Source organism: Mustela nivalis (genome assembly GCF_964662115.1).
Source record: "Mustela nivalis genome assembly, chromosome: 11".
Taxonomy (NCBI): Eukaryota; Metazoa; Chordata; class Mammalia; order Carnivora; family Mustelidae; genus Mustela; species Mustela nivalis.
The window spans coordinates 10,988,005-11,005,177 of record NC_139030.1 but is presented as its reverse complement, the minus strand read 5'-3'; the positions used below and the strand labels follow the sequence as shown (position 1 = coordinate 11,005,177).

Sequence of the window (17,173 nt, the reverse complement as noted above, 5' to 3'; positions counted from 1 at the left end):
AGCATGCTTCAAGGATGAAATCCGTGTACATGTGAGAAAACAGGTATCAAGAACACCCACAATTCATATGTGTTCATTATTATTTACGTGAAAGGTCAGGCTTGGGTGCAAAGCACTGGAGAGAGGTCATTTTACTTCGAAAGAATCTTATTCTCAATAAGCCCATAAGAGCAAGGTTTCTTTCATATCACCATTCCCTGTGCCTTCTGTTTTGTGCTGTGTGTGTGCCTACATCTACTCCTATGTGTCAGGGCCTGAGCTCAGAGCTCAGGCCACAGGCGTGAGGAAAACAGCTGGGCCCTGGGTCTAGCCCTCAACAGTGCTGGCTTGGGGTGGGGGGGTGGTCTGTACACGAGCAGCATGAGGAGGCAAAGTGGTGGGGACCAGGCCACAGAAGCAGGCAGGGGCCGGGTGGTGGTGGGCTGCTGCCTGCAGAGCATCCTACAGTTGGCCAGGTTTAGACGACAGGAAGCTGGTGAGGGAGGGGACACAGAGCGAACGTCTGCGGAACACATCCCAGGTGCTCTGTGGGGATACCACCAGTTCAAGGGCCCTTGGTCATGCCGAGCCAGCACTGTCCCCTCCCCTGCCCCGGCCTCCTTTACCATTTGCAAGGGTTTTGGGTGAGTCAGGCAGCCAGCTCGGCCTTCCCGGACACCTCAGGACAAGCGGGCAGACTGCCCTGTCAGCAAGCATGAACTCAGTCACACTGATGACATCGCCCTCCACTTCACAGACACACGAGACAATTTAAGGAAAGCCCACCATGATTTTCTTCTTGTCAACTCAATCTCCTGCCAAGGTGCAGTGTTCTCCACCCAGGTCCCCTGAAAGCACACTGCTGTGTGGCCCTGGGCGCATGTGACCTTTAACCTTTCACCTCAAGAAGGGCAGCTCCAGAGTTGCGGAGGCACATTCTCAACCTCTGAGAGCAGCGTGGCAGGCACATCTGCGTTTATTCCTCTGGCAAGACACTTAATTGGTTTGATAATCGGGCCTCAATTCTTAAAAAAATTCTAAAATGAGGATTTAAAAGGTATCAACTGTGACAAATACTGGAGTGAGAGATAACCTACAAACGCTTGCAGCTAAGAGGACACTGCGGGGGAGCTCTGGGGCCACCAGAGAGCAGAGCTCTGGCCAGAGGACCCCCTCCAACGCAGCCTGGCACTCACATCAAGTGGGTATGCCCTTGCCAAGAATCTATGAGAAGTTAACACGGAACCAGGCCCACATTCGCGAGACATCATGGAAGGCCAGCAAGGCTTGGCTCCTGCCTGCCCGTCTAGCGGTGTTTATGGCCCCTGACCCCCTGTGCCCTAGTGACACCAAGCTGATGGCACGCCCTGCATGTGCCCCTCCGGCCACTTATCAGAGACCTGGACTAACTCCTCTGTCCTTCCTCACTGTCGCTCCCTTGTGCGCTTCACCTGGCTGGGCCTGGTCATCCTTCAGGGCTCACTCGCTGTAGTACAGCTTCTGGGAAGCCTCGTGTGCACACCTTCATCACTGCACTCAAACACCTTGCTGAAGTGCTCTCTCGCACTAGTCTAAAAGTCCCTTGAAGGAGAGCTCCCCTCTCTGCCATCTTTCCGTCGGACCCAGGATAATGCCCAACATACACAAGGTGACGAGGTGCTCAGTGAGTCTGTCAAATTCCCCCACAGTGTATGTATTTTTAAAAATGCTCATGACTGGCAAAGTCACCTCTGGGGCATGCCTCACTGATTTGCATTTACATGTTCTAACCGAGGAGTTAGCCCAGAAAATGAGGAGGAAGCAAGTTATCTATAAATGACCAACTTGAGCCTTGGGCAAAATCAACCACAGGAGGCCCAGAGGGTCCCGTTCCAGGTGACATGGCTGAAAGGCAACAGCTCTGCCCTTTTTACAAAAGAGACTTTAGTTCAGGTTGTTTTTTTTTTCTAGTAATCAGCTATTTGAAGAGAGGCAGTGTACTTCTTAGAAGACTTCCATCATGTGATGAATTACCCTAAGGTCATGTGTCTTTCTTCCTTCTCAGTTCCTATATGTCCCAGGGGTTGCTCTAAGTCCACGGTGCACTTGGGAAAGCCCAACAGTGGGCACGTTCCACTAAGCAGATGGTGGAAAGTGGAAGAGGGGGGTCTATCTCTCTTCTAAGGTGGTCCCACAGGGAGAAGATGCTCTGAGCCATGCCTTTCTGTGGTATGAAATCATGGTTTGCAAGTATCCTAACATACCGCTCAGAAAGCTTGGTACTGACAGAAGAAACCATGTATCTTAGTTTTTAAATATGAGGGAAAAAACAGCAGGGGCAGAAAATACTGGATAACTTCATAGATATAGCCAAAGTAGAAAACACTAATGGACAGGAATCCACGTTTAAGATTCCTCTGGGAGGGGCACCTGGGTGGCTCAGTGGGTTAAAGCCTCTGCCTTCGGCTCAGGTCATGATCCCAGGGTCCTGGGATCGAGCCCCACATCGGGCTCTCTGCTCAGCGGGGAGCCTGCTTCCCCCTCTCTCTCTGCCTGCCTCTCTGCCTACTTGTGATCTCTCTCTGTCAAATGAATAAATAAAATATTAAAAAAGAAAAAAAAAGATTCCGCTGGGAGCTGGGCAGCAGCTCAGTGGGTGGAAAGACAGGCATGGAAACAGCCTGGGATCCAAGCATCAGCTGCGCCACTTAACGTCCTGAGAGGAGCAAACAACTCCTCCATGCCCCTAGGGATGCAGCCAGCATTAACGGGACAAGGCAGGTTCCTGGCCGACTCATGGTGAGAACTCCATCCCATCACAAGGGGGTCTCTTCCTCCCCTCCCACCTCTCCATACTCTCCTGTCATTCCGGTGAAAGAGAGCTTCCCTCTGGTCAGCTGCTGGGGCCACAGACTTTCATATCTGCTGAGCTGAAACCCAAACCCAAGGAGAACTTCCTCTCTTAGAACTCCAGGAATTCTCCACGTCACCTGCATGAAGCATTTACTCAAATGTACCTAACATAAAAAGGTCTTGGGAAAATGTGGGAAAATAAAAAGCCAGAAGGTGCACTTAGAAATGGTAAGTTTGAGGCCCTCTCGCCTACTGAGGTTACAGAAAGTTTCCCAAGACAGACATCATCTTTGGCAAGGCAGGTAGGTGTTCCTGACTTCCCTCTAGATGCCAAGCCCCCAGTTTCTGGCGAGCTGCCTGACTCAGGGTGAACTTTAAGTTTTTCTCCTGTGTTCTATGTAACATAAGAAGCAAAGATTATAAATGTAAGCAAACAGAGTGCAAAAGTAAACATGGGCACCAGAAAGAAAGGAGAACAATACTGTTTAGGAGACAAGGTGGCCAGAGATGGCAAGGATTTTAAAAAGGGGGATGGGGCATATTTAAGGAAAGGCAGCATCAAGCAGGTTATAACCCACCTTAAAGTGATCCTAACTGTTCCAACTCTGATTCTGCTATAGTCTAGTCAGAAACACAAGGATTTTTTTTTTCTTTTCACAGTTAGTAAAATAATTTTAGCTAGCTAGGAAGAGCATAATTTCCTCATCTAACTTTTTTAAAAAATGAGATCATTACTCGGAATATTAATGAATGTTTGCTTAAAGATAAGGTTTCTTCTAGAGCAAAGAGCTTGTCAAAATTTGGATTGTCTTTTACGTTTGCAAAGTTTGATTTGGCTCTGTCACAGACACACCAGAAAAATTGGTTGAATAAAAAAAAAGTTTTTTAAGTGCACACACACACACACACACACAAAAACGCAAATGTTCCTAAACAATGAGTGGAATCGAAGAAGTCTTCCCAGTTGGGCATACCTTCCTTTAGCGCCTCAAAAATGTGGAAGCTAAGGAAAAGCATGGCGCCACCTTCTGGGGAAAGGCCAGAAAGACCTTATACAAATGGGATCCACGCTGAGTTTTGGTATCCACAAGGATCCCGGAGAGGTTTGGTCATTGGTGAGAGACTAGCACTAAATAAATGCCGGGATTTAAGGGGGAGTGCCAGCACGGGCCTGGACCTGCTCGTGAGTCCTCACTTAGCCAGGCTCAGTACCATACCAGAGGGAGCAAGGCGGGGAAGAAAAAAAAGCTCCAAGTAGAACATTCACAGGCCTGAGTTTTGGTTCTGTCATCAACTGGTGAGGCGGCCTGGGGAGAAATTTCTTCCACTTTCCAGGCCTCAGCTTCCCTCATCAGAAAATTGAGCGGGAGACTATAAAACAAGAATTTCCACATTATCTTCTACCGCTCTTTGATGAGCTCTTTCTCTTGGGGGGAAAAAAAAATTTTTTCACGGGAAAAATTCAGGCTGAGTCTGAATGAAAAGATGTCTAACACGAGAGCCATCACATCCTTGCCTGGAAAAGCAGATTAAGGGCAATACTTTCTCTTGCAGATGTATTAAGACAGTAAAGGGGGAGACTTAGTCTGTCCTACTCCCAGGGGCAGAATTAGGGCCCTGAAGAAAAAGTGCAGAGCAGTCAGGAGAGGCTGAGAGCCCAGGAGGGCACCGCAGACACTGGGCCGGCTGGCCTCTCAGGAAGGGTGGAAGAGATGACCTAAATCTCAGACGGGAAGCTGGGCAGCACACAGAAGCCTCCTCCATGCAGCCCCAGTGTCCACCTCTCAAATCTCATGGTGTTTTGTTACCTCCACTCTGGAGGTAACAATGTGACAGCAACTCCATGCACAAGCCCCAAGACAAAAGCTGTGTTTTCTACTGGTGTTTTAAAGCTTGCTCAACCAATTTAAATAGCTTCTTAGATGTATTTAGAAAAGTGCAGTTATATCTGCTTTGTTTAAGATGTAAAAAGCCTGTCAACAGTTCTGTCAATCTGTCTATTTTCTTCAGTGGACAAGGAGAGAAAAAATGCTACCTTCCATGTTCAACAGAGCCCTGCAGGGCATGACGTATCCCTGCTCCTGTGCACGGGCATTCTAGAGACCCAGAAAGTGCCTGTCACTTGCCCAGTCACACAGCCAGTGAAAGGCAAATAGGATGAGAACTCAGGACTTCGCACTCAAAGGCTCTGACATTAAACAATGGCCCTCTTGCCTGTTTTGGAGTAAGATGCCTTTCCTGAAGCTACAGGAGCTAAAGCCCATGAGTCACGTCCGGATCCGAGGAGAGCCAGTCCACCAGAGCCAAGGAGCTACTCCCCGCCTCAAGTAATGCTGGAAGGGCAGTCGGCACGGCCACTCCGAAGCAGACACTGTGCCTGGCACTTTACGACAGCCCTGTGGGGTGGGACCAGCTCCACGTGATGTACAGAACACCACGGCAGTCTGGGTTCTATGGAGCCTTCTAGGCCCATGCTCCCTTCTCCTGGCCGTGTTGCCCTGGCACACCATTAGAATCCTCTCCCTAACTACTCCTCACAGCCAATCTCAGGTTCTAACTACCCTCAGGCAGTCTTCCTTGCCTCTTCCAGCCCCTCCAAACTCCTCGGGCATCTTACTTTGAACCACATGTTTGCTTTAACCTCCACGAAACCACGGGCTCCCTGAAGACTGGAGCCCTGCCCCATGCCCCCACCTCCTGCCTCCAGTAATAAAACATTAGCCAGAGTTTAGGCTATTAGTGTCAGACTGTTGGCTTGGCAACTATTAACCTTTAAATGATTGTATAGATTTCTGGTTTTGCCTTTGTCTTAAGCAGTAAAAACTTCCAAAGGAAATTGGGTTTCCAGCCACATCCCAAGACTGAGTCAAGGAAAAAGTACATATTTAGAACCTACAAAGGTTAAGGTTCGTTACACAATATCAACTTCTAGTACCATGAGGCTGAATGAGATACAGATAATCATCTAGTCCACTCCCTGCACTAACAGATAAGAAAAACCAAGGTCCAGAGAGGCGAAGTGATTTCTCCAGGTTCACAAAACGCATTGTTCTCCAGAGCAACTGACACATGGCTGTTGTCCCAGGAGGCCTCCAAGGACCATTTCAGAGTACAGAGGATCTGGCTAAGTTGTGGTCAGATGGGGATTTTAATCGGTATTTGAAAGAGAATTATCAGCTCACTAAAACAGAATGTCTTCTCTCTGACACCCTGCTGCTTTTCCCTGGCCATGTTTGTCAAAAGGACTGCATGAGACATGCCAGGCCAGCAGGGTAAAACAGAAGCAGGAAGACTGGTTCCCGAAATGTTTTCTTATGTCTGAAATAATCTTGGTCTGGCTTTACTTCTAATTCCTTGAAATCATAAAATATAAAATTAACCAGAAATGATTTAAAAACAAAAACCCTAAAGACAAAAAACTGTTTTCTATTTACCTCAGAATCCAACTTCCCCAAGCGTATCAAACCACCCGAAGCTGGACGGTGATGGCTGGAATCCCCAGACTTTTGTGCAGGGCAAGAACAAGATGTTTGGTGACCCAGTACAGGACATAAAAGGATGCTAATGTTTTATTCTTTAGTAGACAAATAAAACCGAATATTCACTAATGTGGACAAGTTCAGGAAACGATCCAAAAGTTTCAATTATAGAACATCCTTAAGGCATAGAGTTGGGGGCGCCTGGGTGGCTTAGTGGGTTAAGCCGCTGCCTTCAGCTCAGGTCATGATCTCAGGGTTCTGGGATCAAGTCCCGCATCGGGATCTCTGCTCAGCAGGAAGCCTGCTTCCCTCTCTCTTTCTCTCTGCCTGCCTCTCTACTTGTGATCTCTCTCTGTCAAATAAACATAGAGTTGGTGTTTCTTTCAAGTTTGAATAAACATTTACCAAACATTTTTACATTTGGGGGATTATATGTAAGACAAAAGTCCTGGGAGCAACAGCTGCTCTTACATCAAATGTGTCTAAAATGATCCATAATTAGCGTATCAATCATTTACCAAGAAAGAAGTACTTCTAAAACAGATAAGGATGTCTAAAACCAGTTTTATGTGGCAATCCTCATATAGCATGATACTTTCCACAGTGCCATGTGCCAGGGTCACACAGCGGTGATGAGACCCAGCAACACAGCTGGACAGGACACACTCTTGAACTGAAAATTAGGTTTCCGGCCTCTAGAGTCATCCCCCACAATGACCCCAGAATCCATTTGTACCATCAATTCTCTTATCAAATCCCCTCTTCATCAGTGAAGGAGGGATTCAGCAGCAGTCCAAACAGAGTGCAAATTCTAAGATGTGAAGAGTTAAAATTGATGGAGTTTTCCTTTAAAACAGAAAATGGGCTTCAGATTTCTGAAGGTCACTACCAAGGCTGGGCTCTTTAAGGCGTTTGCTACAAGCTAAACCTACTGAAAACCACAGTGACTTCATTAACAAGACATTAAAACTCAGTGGCAAAGTTCATTTACTAAAAAGATAGAAACAAGGAGTTAGATAATGAAGAAGATGTACTTATTCAAATAAGGAATAGGAAAACCTCTCTAAGCTGATTCATACCAACTTCTCAAATAGAAACTCCAAACTGGTATCCAAATCCTCCAGGGTGCTTACCGTGTCTGTGCTGGCTGAGGATGGGTGATGCCCGAGCAAGATCTAGCACTTAGGACACTTTCAACGTGTAACAAAAGTGTTTTGCATACATGGTTCCTATTAAAAGACCTTGACTTAAAGGATGGGAAGATAAGCCATCTTGTCATTAACCCTGCCCTATTCCTCTGCCCTCAAAGCTTTTTTCACTGATCTCATCGCGGTGTCATCTTGAGGCGCCTTGTGGCATGGCCACCACCACAGGGGGCATGGGAGGACATCTGGGACTAAGGTTTAAGAGCATCCTAAGTCAGCTGCCGGGTCTCATGTCCTTTACGTCCTGCTAAAGCCTGGGTTCTATCTGTGAATACAAAACTAACCAGTTTCCTACGAGATGGAAGTTCCAGGGAGCTCAAAGGAAAGCCACACTTTGGAGGTACTAATTAGCTAGGAGAAGAGACTCTGCCTCTCTCTGTAGGACCAGTATTAGTCACTGGGTCTAGAAGCTCTTGGGATCCTTCCCAATGTCTGAATAACGTCTAAACGTAGTGCCGAGAAGATGTAACAACTAGGGAAATACCGTGTGTGATGTTCTATGCCAACAAGATGGCTACAACACAAACTTGATACGCACCCAAGTATTCTGTCTGAAAACACAAAAACAGGGAATGGAGACAGATCAGTTAAAATAGAAGAAAGACTAGAAGAATTTCAAAGGAAAGGAAAAATAAAAAAATATATACCTAAAACCTACATACACATATGCCCCAGTGAGGAGCTTCTGGCAAAGTGACAGAGTGAAGTTTCACAAGGAAAGTACAAGGGCACCGAGTCAAGGTGAGTATGAAAGTATGCAAAGCAGGGGCGACCTGCCAATACAGGCACTCCTTTATTTGGAACACAGTGTTTTCCCCACCTGCTTTATCAGACAATCAGTGACAGCAGTGTGGAGACCCTGGGTTATTCGAATTCCACACCAACTGAGCGGTACAAAGTTGACTTTAAGCAACAGATATTTTCTGCTTTTGTCCCTTGGGAAAGGACGTCGCACCTAAGAACTTTCTCTCCTAAATTTCTCATTTTGCGAGAGGAAAAAAAAAACCAATTCAAAACAAGATCCCTCAAGTAAGTAGCTAATAGTAAACAGATTATTTCATTCTGTTCACTTGTACTTCTTAGGAATTGCTGTCAAAGTTTCTAAGTTCAAGATCAGGATGCCAACTTTAAACACAGACATCTTCTGAGGGGACAGCTGGTAAGTGCCACACACTATGGATGGCTTAGTTTCACCTTGATGCCACATTCTAAGTATGCCCTCTCCTGAGGAAACAGCTGATATCAGATATTTGCGAAAAAACACCAATTTTACCTTTAAAGATATATTTATTTATTTGAGAGAGAGGAGCAGAGAGAGAGGGGAAGAGACTCAAGCAGATTCCCTGCTGAGCGTGGAGCCTGATGCAGGGCTTCATCTCATGACCCTGGGATCATGACCTGAGCTGAAACCAACAGTCGGACACTTAACCAACTGTGCCACTCAGCCACCCCTTACTTCATTTTTTGATCATGTATATTCTCATTAAGGAGAAGCTATTATGGTTAAATTAAAAAAAAAAAAAAAAAAGCCCAGTCAATATGGGCCAGGCCAGTTGCCCCTTAAAAGAGACACATGATCTGCTTCTTGGTTCTGCCAATAACTGCCATGTTTTACCTGACAAATTAGAGCATTTTTTGGACCCTCTTTCCTCGCTCAGAAGTAATCGTATTGACTCTATTAACTCATCTGGTCCTCACATTTTTTAAATGAGTTATTGCAAATGGAAACTGTTTTGTTCAAACGTGAGTGATTTTCACAATCCACAACCAAGCCAGATTTCAGACGTAAACAGTATCTATCACTCACAACCCTGTGTTGCGCTACGACCATCACGTGGAGATGCCCAGACAGAGCACGAGATCCCAACCCTTGCTGAGTCTGCTATTTTGGGGTGGATTTCAGGAGGATAGACCTGTCACTGTTTGAGAGTCACGTAACTGCTAAACAGGAAAACCATGATTTAGGGTCCGGATTCTTTTTGTAGACATGTAAGAAGTGCTCTCACTGCAATTCCCTTAAGCCATGAGTGTGCTCATGAGAGTCACATGCGAGCCGAGACACTGAACTGAGCAAGTGATTATGTCTCACTCTGGGGTCAAACCCACTCAAGTTTTCTGAAGTTCTAAGTACATAGCCCTATTTCCCACAGTACTGTTGATCAGAAGAGTGCTGCTGAGATCACTGGTATTCAGAAAAGCTCCCTCCATCTTCTTTGCAGGTCTCTAGACACTCAAAGGACTGGTGAGCCACGGGGGCTGGACAATTCAGGAAGCAAGTAGATAAGGATTTACTGAACGTCCAATCAAGGCTGGTTGTTAAGTGTGTAGGACACAGAAACATGTCCTTCCAGCTACCCGGCAGGCATCTGAGGTGCTAGGACAGTTTGCTAGCATTTAATTGTTCAGGAGCTAGTAGGAGAGGCATGACATGACTGCCTCCATTCACTGAGATCTTGCAGAGAGTGACACAGTGAGAGGACAGGAGAGGGAGGAAGACCAATGTGGTGTAGCACCTGTGTCCACATGCCAGGGACCAGGAACCCTCACTGACTGTCTCATTTAATTCTCATAAGAAATTGTGGCCGTATCCACCTCTATCTGACACACAAGGGCACTGAGGCTTGGAAGCCTTAAGAACCTGTGTGAAGTTGTGGAGTAAGGAAGAGCTGCTTCTAGCACTCGCCCATCTGCGTCTCTGAAGCCAGCCCTGATCTCCCAACACCAGTCTGGTAGGTGCTGACTGCCACCAGGAATGGCAGAGCTTTATACCCCTTCTTTTGACCACAGCAATGGGAACCAGTGACTTGAGAAATCCCTCAGGGAAAGGTCAGTGGAACAGGTCAGTTTCTGCACAGGTGGAAAAGGAGTCGGGAACCTACCAAGTGGCACCAGGCCCTCGGCTGCCCCCAGGCTCAGCCGTCACACCAGCAGTGGGATTTTCACCCTGTGTCATGGCCCGGGGACAAGCTCAATGGGAGCAACTCCCTGTCCTACGCCTGTCTTAGGCTGCACAGTGAGCCACACTCCTCTCTTTCCACATCCTCACTGTACCCCCAGACCCATCTGTTCAGCACTCTGAGGCCAGAGGCTTGGCTCACCTCCTTATGGGAATCTTTATGGGCTTCCAGAGTCTTCATAATGGTCAGCTCGGCGTAGTTTTTAAATCTTGCTGGCTGGTTCCTCAGAATTTCTCGTAAAACCCTCAGTGCTAGTGCTCGGATGGAATGCTGGAGTACAAGAGGAAAGGAAGACATTAGCAAATGCTACCCAGCACTTCAATGAGCCTGCCAGCTAGCAGTGCCAGGCAGGGCCAGGCACCCAGCCCTGGGCTTCCCTGGCACCTCGCTGGCACCCTGACAGGTCACACCACTTACGTGGCCCAGGCTGAGGGGCCGGCTCCATGAGATAGGCGCAGGCCCAGCACTTAGAGGGATATGATGAAGGTTTCTGGAATGAGCCAAATAAGGACCAAAGGAGACCAAATGAGGACGATACATCTAAGTTCATTATCCATCTCTTGTGGGGGGATTTCCAGATTTCCTGAGGCTCCCATATACAAAAGGCAAACGACCCTTCTGTAAAATGTATACAAGAGCAGGTGAAAAGCATCTAACCATTTCGTCAACACAACCTGTAAGACTATGGACTGAGAGAGTCGCAGCCCTGTGGTTACTCCCGACCTTCTGTGTGATGAGATCACAGGGAAAGGGAATGTGCATATGCCTCGAGCTGTCTGCGGCCTGAGTCTCACCACTTGGAGGAAAGCCATTTCAAACAGACTCCTAATCTCAGTAAAAGAAAATGGGGTTTACACCAAACAGAGCCAAAAAGTACATCCTGATCCTCCGCCGCTCATCTGTACAGTTCACACACGGACACACCATCCACCTGCCCTCTCCGCGACATACCAACCCATTAACAGCAAGCATCAGAAAGAAATCAGTCACCACGACACTCCGCAGCCCATGTGCACCCGTCTCCCAACAAAGTCACCACCAACAGGGCCCTGAGCATGTCCTGTACCAGGGGCCGTGTTGAGCCTCCACCGAATCCACCCAGTCCTGGCTCTGAGCTCTTCACCACACCTACTGCATTGCTGTTTCCGCCAGCCTACACAAAGCCCGGTACAGAGATGGACTTTCACTTCTAGAGTGTAATTCAGACAATTCCCAATGTCTGTCTCCATGTAAGGGACCAGCACACAGATGGGAGAGGGCAGGGCCCCGACTAGGCAGCCCCCTCCTGGCAGTCATCTACGTGGTGCCATGGGCGGGTTACAGACCTGGCACGGTACAAATGCCTTGTGGGCCATGTTTAAATGTCACAGGGTGAAGAGGGTTTTTTGTTTTAAAAATAATAAAGAAGATAATAGAAACTAATCCACACTTTCAGAACTAGCTGCTTGACCAATGAAGACCACTGTAATTGCTCACATATGCAGGGCTGAACCTACACAGAACTTCATGGAAGGCAGCATCTAGCAGGGTCTTTTAAAAAATGAACTTGTCTCCTTATCAATTAACATATGAAACTTAACATTCATACAGAAGACAGCTCATTGTAAAAAAAATTCCATGCTAACAAAGTCGTTAAGAAATTCTATATAAGACAAAGTAACCTGAAGCAGGAACACGTTTCCCTCAGGTCCTATAATCCTGATTACAATAAAAACCTGCATCTAATAATCTAGGAACGGGGCCTCTGACCAAAACATGACCTCACGAACTGCTGCTCAGAAGATATCTGAACAATGTTTTGATGTAAACAGTAGGCACAACACAGAAAGTAAAGCTGACGCCACACTCAAGGAGAACAGGACGCCATAGCCTGTCCCCTGGGAAGGGGGGAAGCATAAGATGAGGAAGGTGCCTCACGTCTTTGTCCCCAAGCGTCTCCAGCAGCAAGAGCAGGATGGTCTTGAAGTGCTCCTCCCACACGCCCAGGCTGTCCTCGCGCGTGATCTTGAGCAGCTCCAGCAGGGCGCCTTTCCGCTCCTCCACTCGCTCGTTGTGGTTGGACAGCTCTTTCAGAAGGTCAGCCACCAAGTCCGAATGGTCAATGGGCACTGGGGAGACACCGAAACAAGTCACATCCCAAGTCTCATCCCAAGGGAAACCCCGGTGGTGGACATGCCGCTGGGGTTGCTCAGATCCCCTCCGCCGGCTTCCCGCTCTCCCAGAGGCAGCTCCTTGTCCCTGCTGCCATGCCTTCCACCCTGAACCACCTTACTCTACGCTTTCTGCAGGCCACCTCCCCAGCTATGAAGACAGAGATGTGTGAACAGGCGGCAAGTACTGACAGCAGTGCCTTTACCCTTCCTTACCATCTTTTGCCCTCTCCTATTTCAGACAAACAGAGGGAGCCATCTAATAATCTCTCCTCAATGGTCTTCTTTCCCCCAAGTCTACCCCCACTGCAGGAGCCCTAAGTCAGGCCGCTGCCTGATAGTCCCCCCCCCACCCCCCCGCTGCCACATACACCAGAGCACGCACATCTGATTCTCTCAGCATCACATCTGATCACCTCAGGGCCCTCCTAACATCACATCTGGTCCTCTCACATCTCTTCCCTGCCCAAATGTCCAGAGCTTAGTAACCAGCACAGCAAACAGATACTAGTCAAGATGTTTAGACTATTCATGGACTGTCTAGTCACAGATCACCAAGATCACTTAGCAAAATTACTTGCAGGACTTTAACCAAAAAAGACATCCTTCCTCTTCCCATGTTCTTTCAAGACCTCAACTCTGAACATTCCCTTTCAATAGAAAGGATGAAAATGCAAAGACAAATCATTAGAAACTACTTAAATTTGATTTTGCATATATATATCTCTTAAGGCATCTAAGGTAAGGAAACACACACACACACACACACACACACACAGGAAGTTTGAAATGTTAAAGAACTCAATCTTTCCCCCACTGCATTCTCACCTTTCTCTCTGAGCCTTTCAGTATACAGTCGGTAAATAGATAACAACCAACATCCACCCCAATCTCTGTTCTATCTTAAATGAGACCTACAAATGGGTTAAGTTAAATGAGCTATCAATTCTACGAGCAGCGAAAGGAAACAGCACCCTACTCCATGAAAGCATGATTCATACTAACCATCATACCACTGGCCTATGGCCCAGGAAACACCACTGCGATTCCTTGGGAATCTCCGGAGGGGCTACCCACTGGTGATCAGCAGATAACAGCCAGGGGATGTGCCTTCAAATGACTGAAGGACTTCATTGCTATCTTCGGGTCCCATCACTAAAGCCATTGCAAGAGCACTGGCTTTCCTCCTCCTCCTTTTTTTTTTCTTCTTCTCTTTTAAGCAAGCTCTACACCCACCATGGGGCTTGAACTCACGACCCTGAGATTAAGAGCTGCACACTAAGCTGACTGAGCCAGGGAGTCAGCCAGGTGCCCCCCAGTCCTCCTTCTTATGAGTCCCCATTGAAACCAGCATCCGCGCTAGTGTGGCACCCCCCCCCCCTTTCCAGGGGCATTGTGATAAGTCTGTTTCCCCTGACAGATCTTGAATTCTCTGAGGCCAGGGACTGTGTCTCATCTGCCACCTTGTCCCCAGCAAGCTACAAACTTCATGACACACAGTGAATGCTAACTGTTTAGACTTCTAATTTAGGGTTCTGATTTAATTCTCCATTCAAAATAAAAACACAAAACAAACGTCTTAAGAACAGAGCGGATACATATAATCTCAAAAAAATGACTATGAAGTGAACATGACAATCAGGTGAAAAGGAAATAATTAAGCTCCTGATAAAAACACCATCATACCATCACATACTTCACTCACTTATTACTCAATCATGGACACTGGTCTTAACACAAATGTGAGACAGCAAAACAAGACAGCAGACTAGTTCTGTTCTTTACCAAGTATAGTTGGGACAAGTAATTTAACCTTTCCAAACCCTTAGTTTCCTGATCTGTGAAATGGGAATAAGCCCTCTATCTCATTAGCCATATAGGTAAAACACTGAGTTCAGCAGCAAGTATGTGGTACAGGAGCTCAGTATATGCTAGCTTGCTTTGCTCCAAACCAGAGGACAGAAGTCAACCCAAAGCAGTTTCAGGTAGACCTGGTTAAAACGCTGGTGACAGAAGAAGAGAGCCTCTCAGTGGTCGTTCTTCCATACAGGATCCTACTTCCATAGCTCAGGGCTGGGAGAGTGCACAGCAGGGCCCTCTGCCCCCCAATAGTAGTAGCTAACTGCTACTGCCCTCGTGCTTCTAATCTCCACTCAAGCCCCGGCTCCACCGCAGAGCCCTCCCTCATAGGCACAGCTGACCTGCCTTCACCACAGTGGGACAGCTCCAAGTTTAGGTCAGCTGTGTGACTCCTACTTCACAACTGCCTCTGTGAGAAGGCTGTAAGTTTCCGGAGGGCAGACCCCATGCCTACTTCTGCTCACGGCTGTGCCTTCCATGGCTAACTAAGCACAAGGTAGGAGCTCAGTGAGGAGCTGCTGAGTGAGCAACTAACCAGAACAGACCCCGTAGGTCCTGTAGGCCTGGAGCTGCTCTGACAAGAGGAGAGAGCCCCACAGAAAGCACTTTTGGATTGGGGTCCAAGGGGGGGTGGGAATCACGCAAAGAAAGACGAACCATCTCGAAGCTGCTCCATGTCATCATCAAACACGGCCTCCTTCAGGGCTGTCTTGTCATAGGTGTTGATGGTGTCGGAATAGGGGTACGGATTGTAGTCTCGCACCCGGGGCCCTGGGAAGGCACGGGGAGGCTGGGTGTTGAGGAGGGACGTCTTGTTATCCAGAGCTGTTCTGCCTCCCTCCACCACATCACTGCCGCCCCGGCCTTCAGTGGCAGGCGAGGCAACTCCACCATCACGGGACACCTGCAGCACAGCACATGGTCATTTCCTGTTGAGGACTTTCAACAAACTCTTCCTTCCACTTTTCAGAATATTAGGAGAGTCAGATTTCGCACGTGCATTCTGGCCACCAACCAAAGGATAGTTACTAGGATCTTAATCTGCAAACATCTAATTCATAAACAACCTTAACAGGAACCCAACAATGAAACCCCTTCATTCACTCATTTACACATAAAGTGTGTTTTACTTTGTACTTGGTGAAGACTTTTACTCGAACATTTCTCCAGGAATCCGGTGTGCCGGCACTGCTGCCCACCATTTCTTCATGAACAGCAGGGATTCCTCAGCAATGCCCTGACACACCAAGCTAGTGCTTCCCTGATTACCACCACAGATCTAAAGCAGCCCAACCCTCCAAGATATCCTTGCATGTATCCCCCCCAAAGCCAAACAACACTTACTAATCTTTAGCACTGGAGAACTTTTTAGCTGGGAGGCACGTCACCCCCTGGACACCTGTGACTCTCAGCTGGGCTTTATGCTGGGTCAAAGAAAAGGCTTTGTGGCTATTTCCTGAAACTTTTTCTTCCTAACATATACTGAGACTTGTCCTTAACAAATCAAACCCCTGAGTCCTTTGGCCCTTGTTCCTGATGACCCCCTCTCTCCCAGGGGGTCCTTTCTCCGAGGAGCCCCGGCCTGTCTGGTTGCCTTTGCAGGGCGTCACTGTAACACAACTAGCATGGACAGACCACCAAGAACAAAACCTCACTCTCCTCACCCCTGCCATCGGACTGTGTGACGATGCTGGAGCTGTCTCCAGGAGGCGGGACACACTGGGGACTCCTGTGGCACATGTCTGACTTTTTAAAAAACTGTGGCAAAAAAGCCAGTTTAAAATTGTGGCAAAACATACATAGATCATTTTAATCATTTATATCATAGGTGTACAATGCAATAACATTAAAGACAGTCACAATGCTGTATAACCATGACGACTACATTATCTGTTAGGCAAACCTTCTGGTCTTCCCAAACCAAAATTCTGCACCTATTAAACAATAACTCCCTGCCCTCTCTGGCCCGGGTCACCTCTATTCTACTTTCTGTCTCTGAATCTGACTACTCGAGGTACCTCATGGAAGTGGACTCATACAGTATCTGCGTATGTCACTATGTCACTTCGCCTAATCAAGGTCCATTCGTGTTGTAACATGTCAATATCACTTTCCTTTTTATGGCTGAATAATACTCCACGTGACGCATCTATCACATTCTGCTTATCCATTTATCTGTTGGATATTTGGCTGCTTCTCCATCATCTGGTTACTGTGAATGATACTATTATGGACACTGTGGTACAAGTATCTGTTCCAGTCCCTTGTTTTCTTTTGAACATACACCTAGTGGAACTGCTGGGATGCATCTGGTTTTTAACACCATCAAAAAAGATGTCCTACTAACTGTTAAGATGTAAAAAGGATATACAACACATGGGTAGACCTGAATAAAATAAGACTTTGGGCTTTCTTCATGATAGGGAAATGATTCATGGATGATTTAATTTTTTTCTCCTTGTAACTCTCTTCTCAAAGTAAAACACATATTATTATTATAACGAAAAAACTTAGAAACAGAGAAAGGATTCAAAAAACTTCAGACATTTTCAAAATAAAGCTAAACCATCCTAATTCTAATCACTTTTAACAAAAAGTAAAACGAAAGATCTTACTTTTTAAACTTGTGTATTATCCCGGTCCTTGTCTTCTCGCAGATTGTACCAGATGGGAATCACAGAGTACACACAACCATATATTTTGCTTTCCTC

The 17,173-nt window shown here is 47.0% G+C and overlaps 1 protein-coding gene across 9 annotated transcripts in view; it reads right to left on the bottom strand.

The window, feature by feature from the left end:
- Window positions 1–17,173, bottom strand: part of CLASP1 (cytoplasmic linker associated protein 1) — a 263,959-nt gene that overhangs the window by 12,582 nt on the left and 234,204 nt on the right. For all 9 annotated transcript variants that reach the window (XM_082689813.1, XM_082689808.1, XM_082689815.1 and 6 more), the window contains 3 exons: window positions 15,120–15,366; window positions 12,370–12,560; window positions 10,594–10,722 (listed from right to left, as the gene is read on the bottom strand). In XM_082689813.1, coding sequence (XP_082545939.1) covers window positions 10,594–10,722; window positions 12,370–12,560; window positions 15,120–15,366 — 567 coding nt within the window. The remainder of the gene's footprint in view (window positions 1–10,593; window positions 10,723–12,369; window positions 12,561–15,119; window positions 15,367–17,173) is intronic.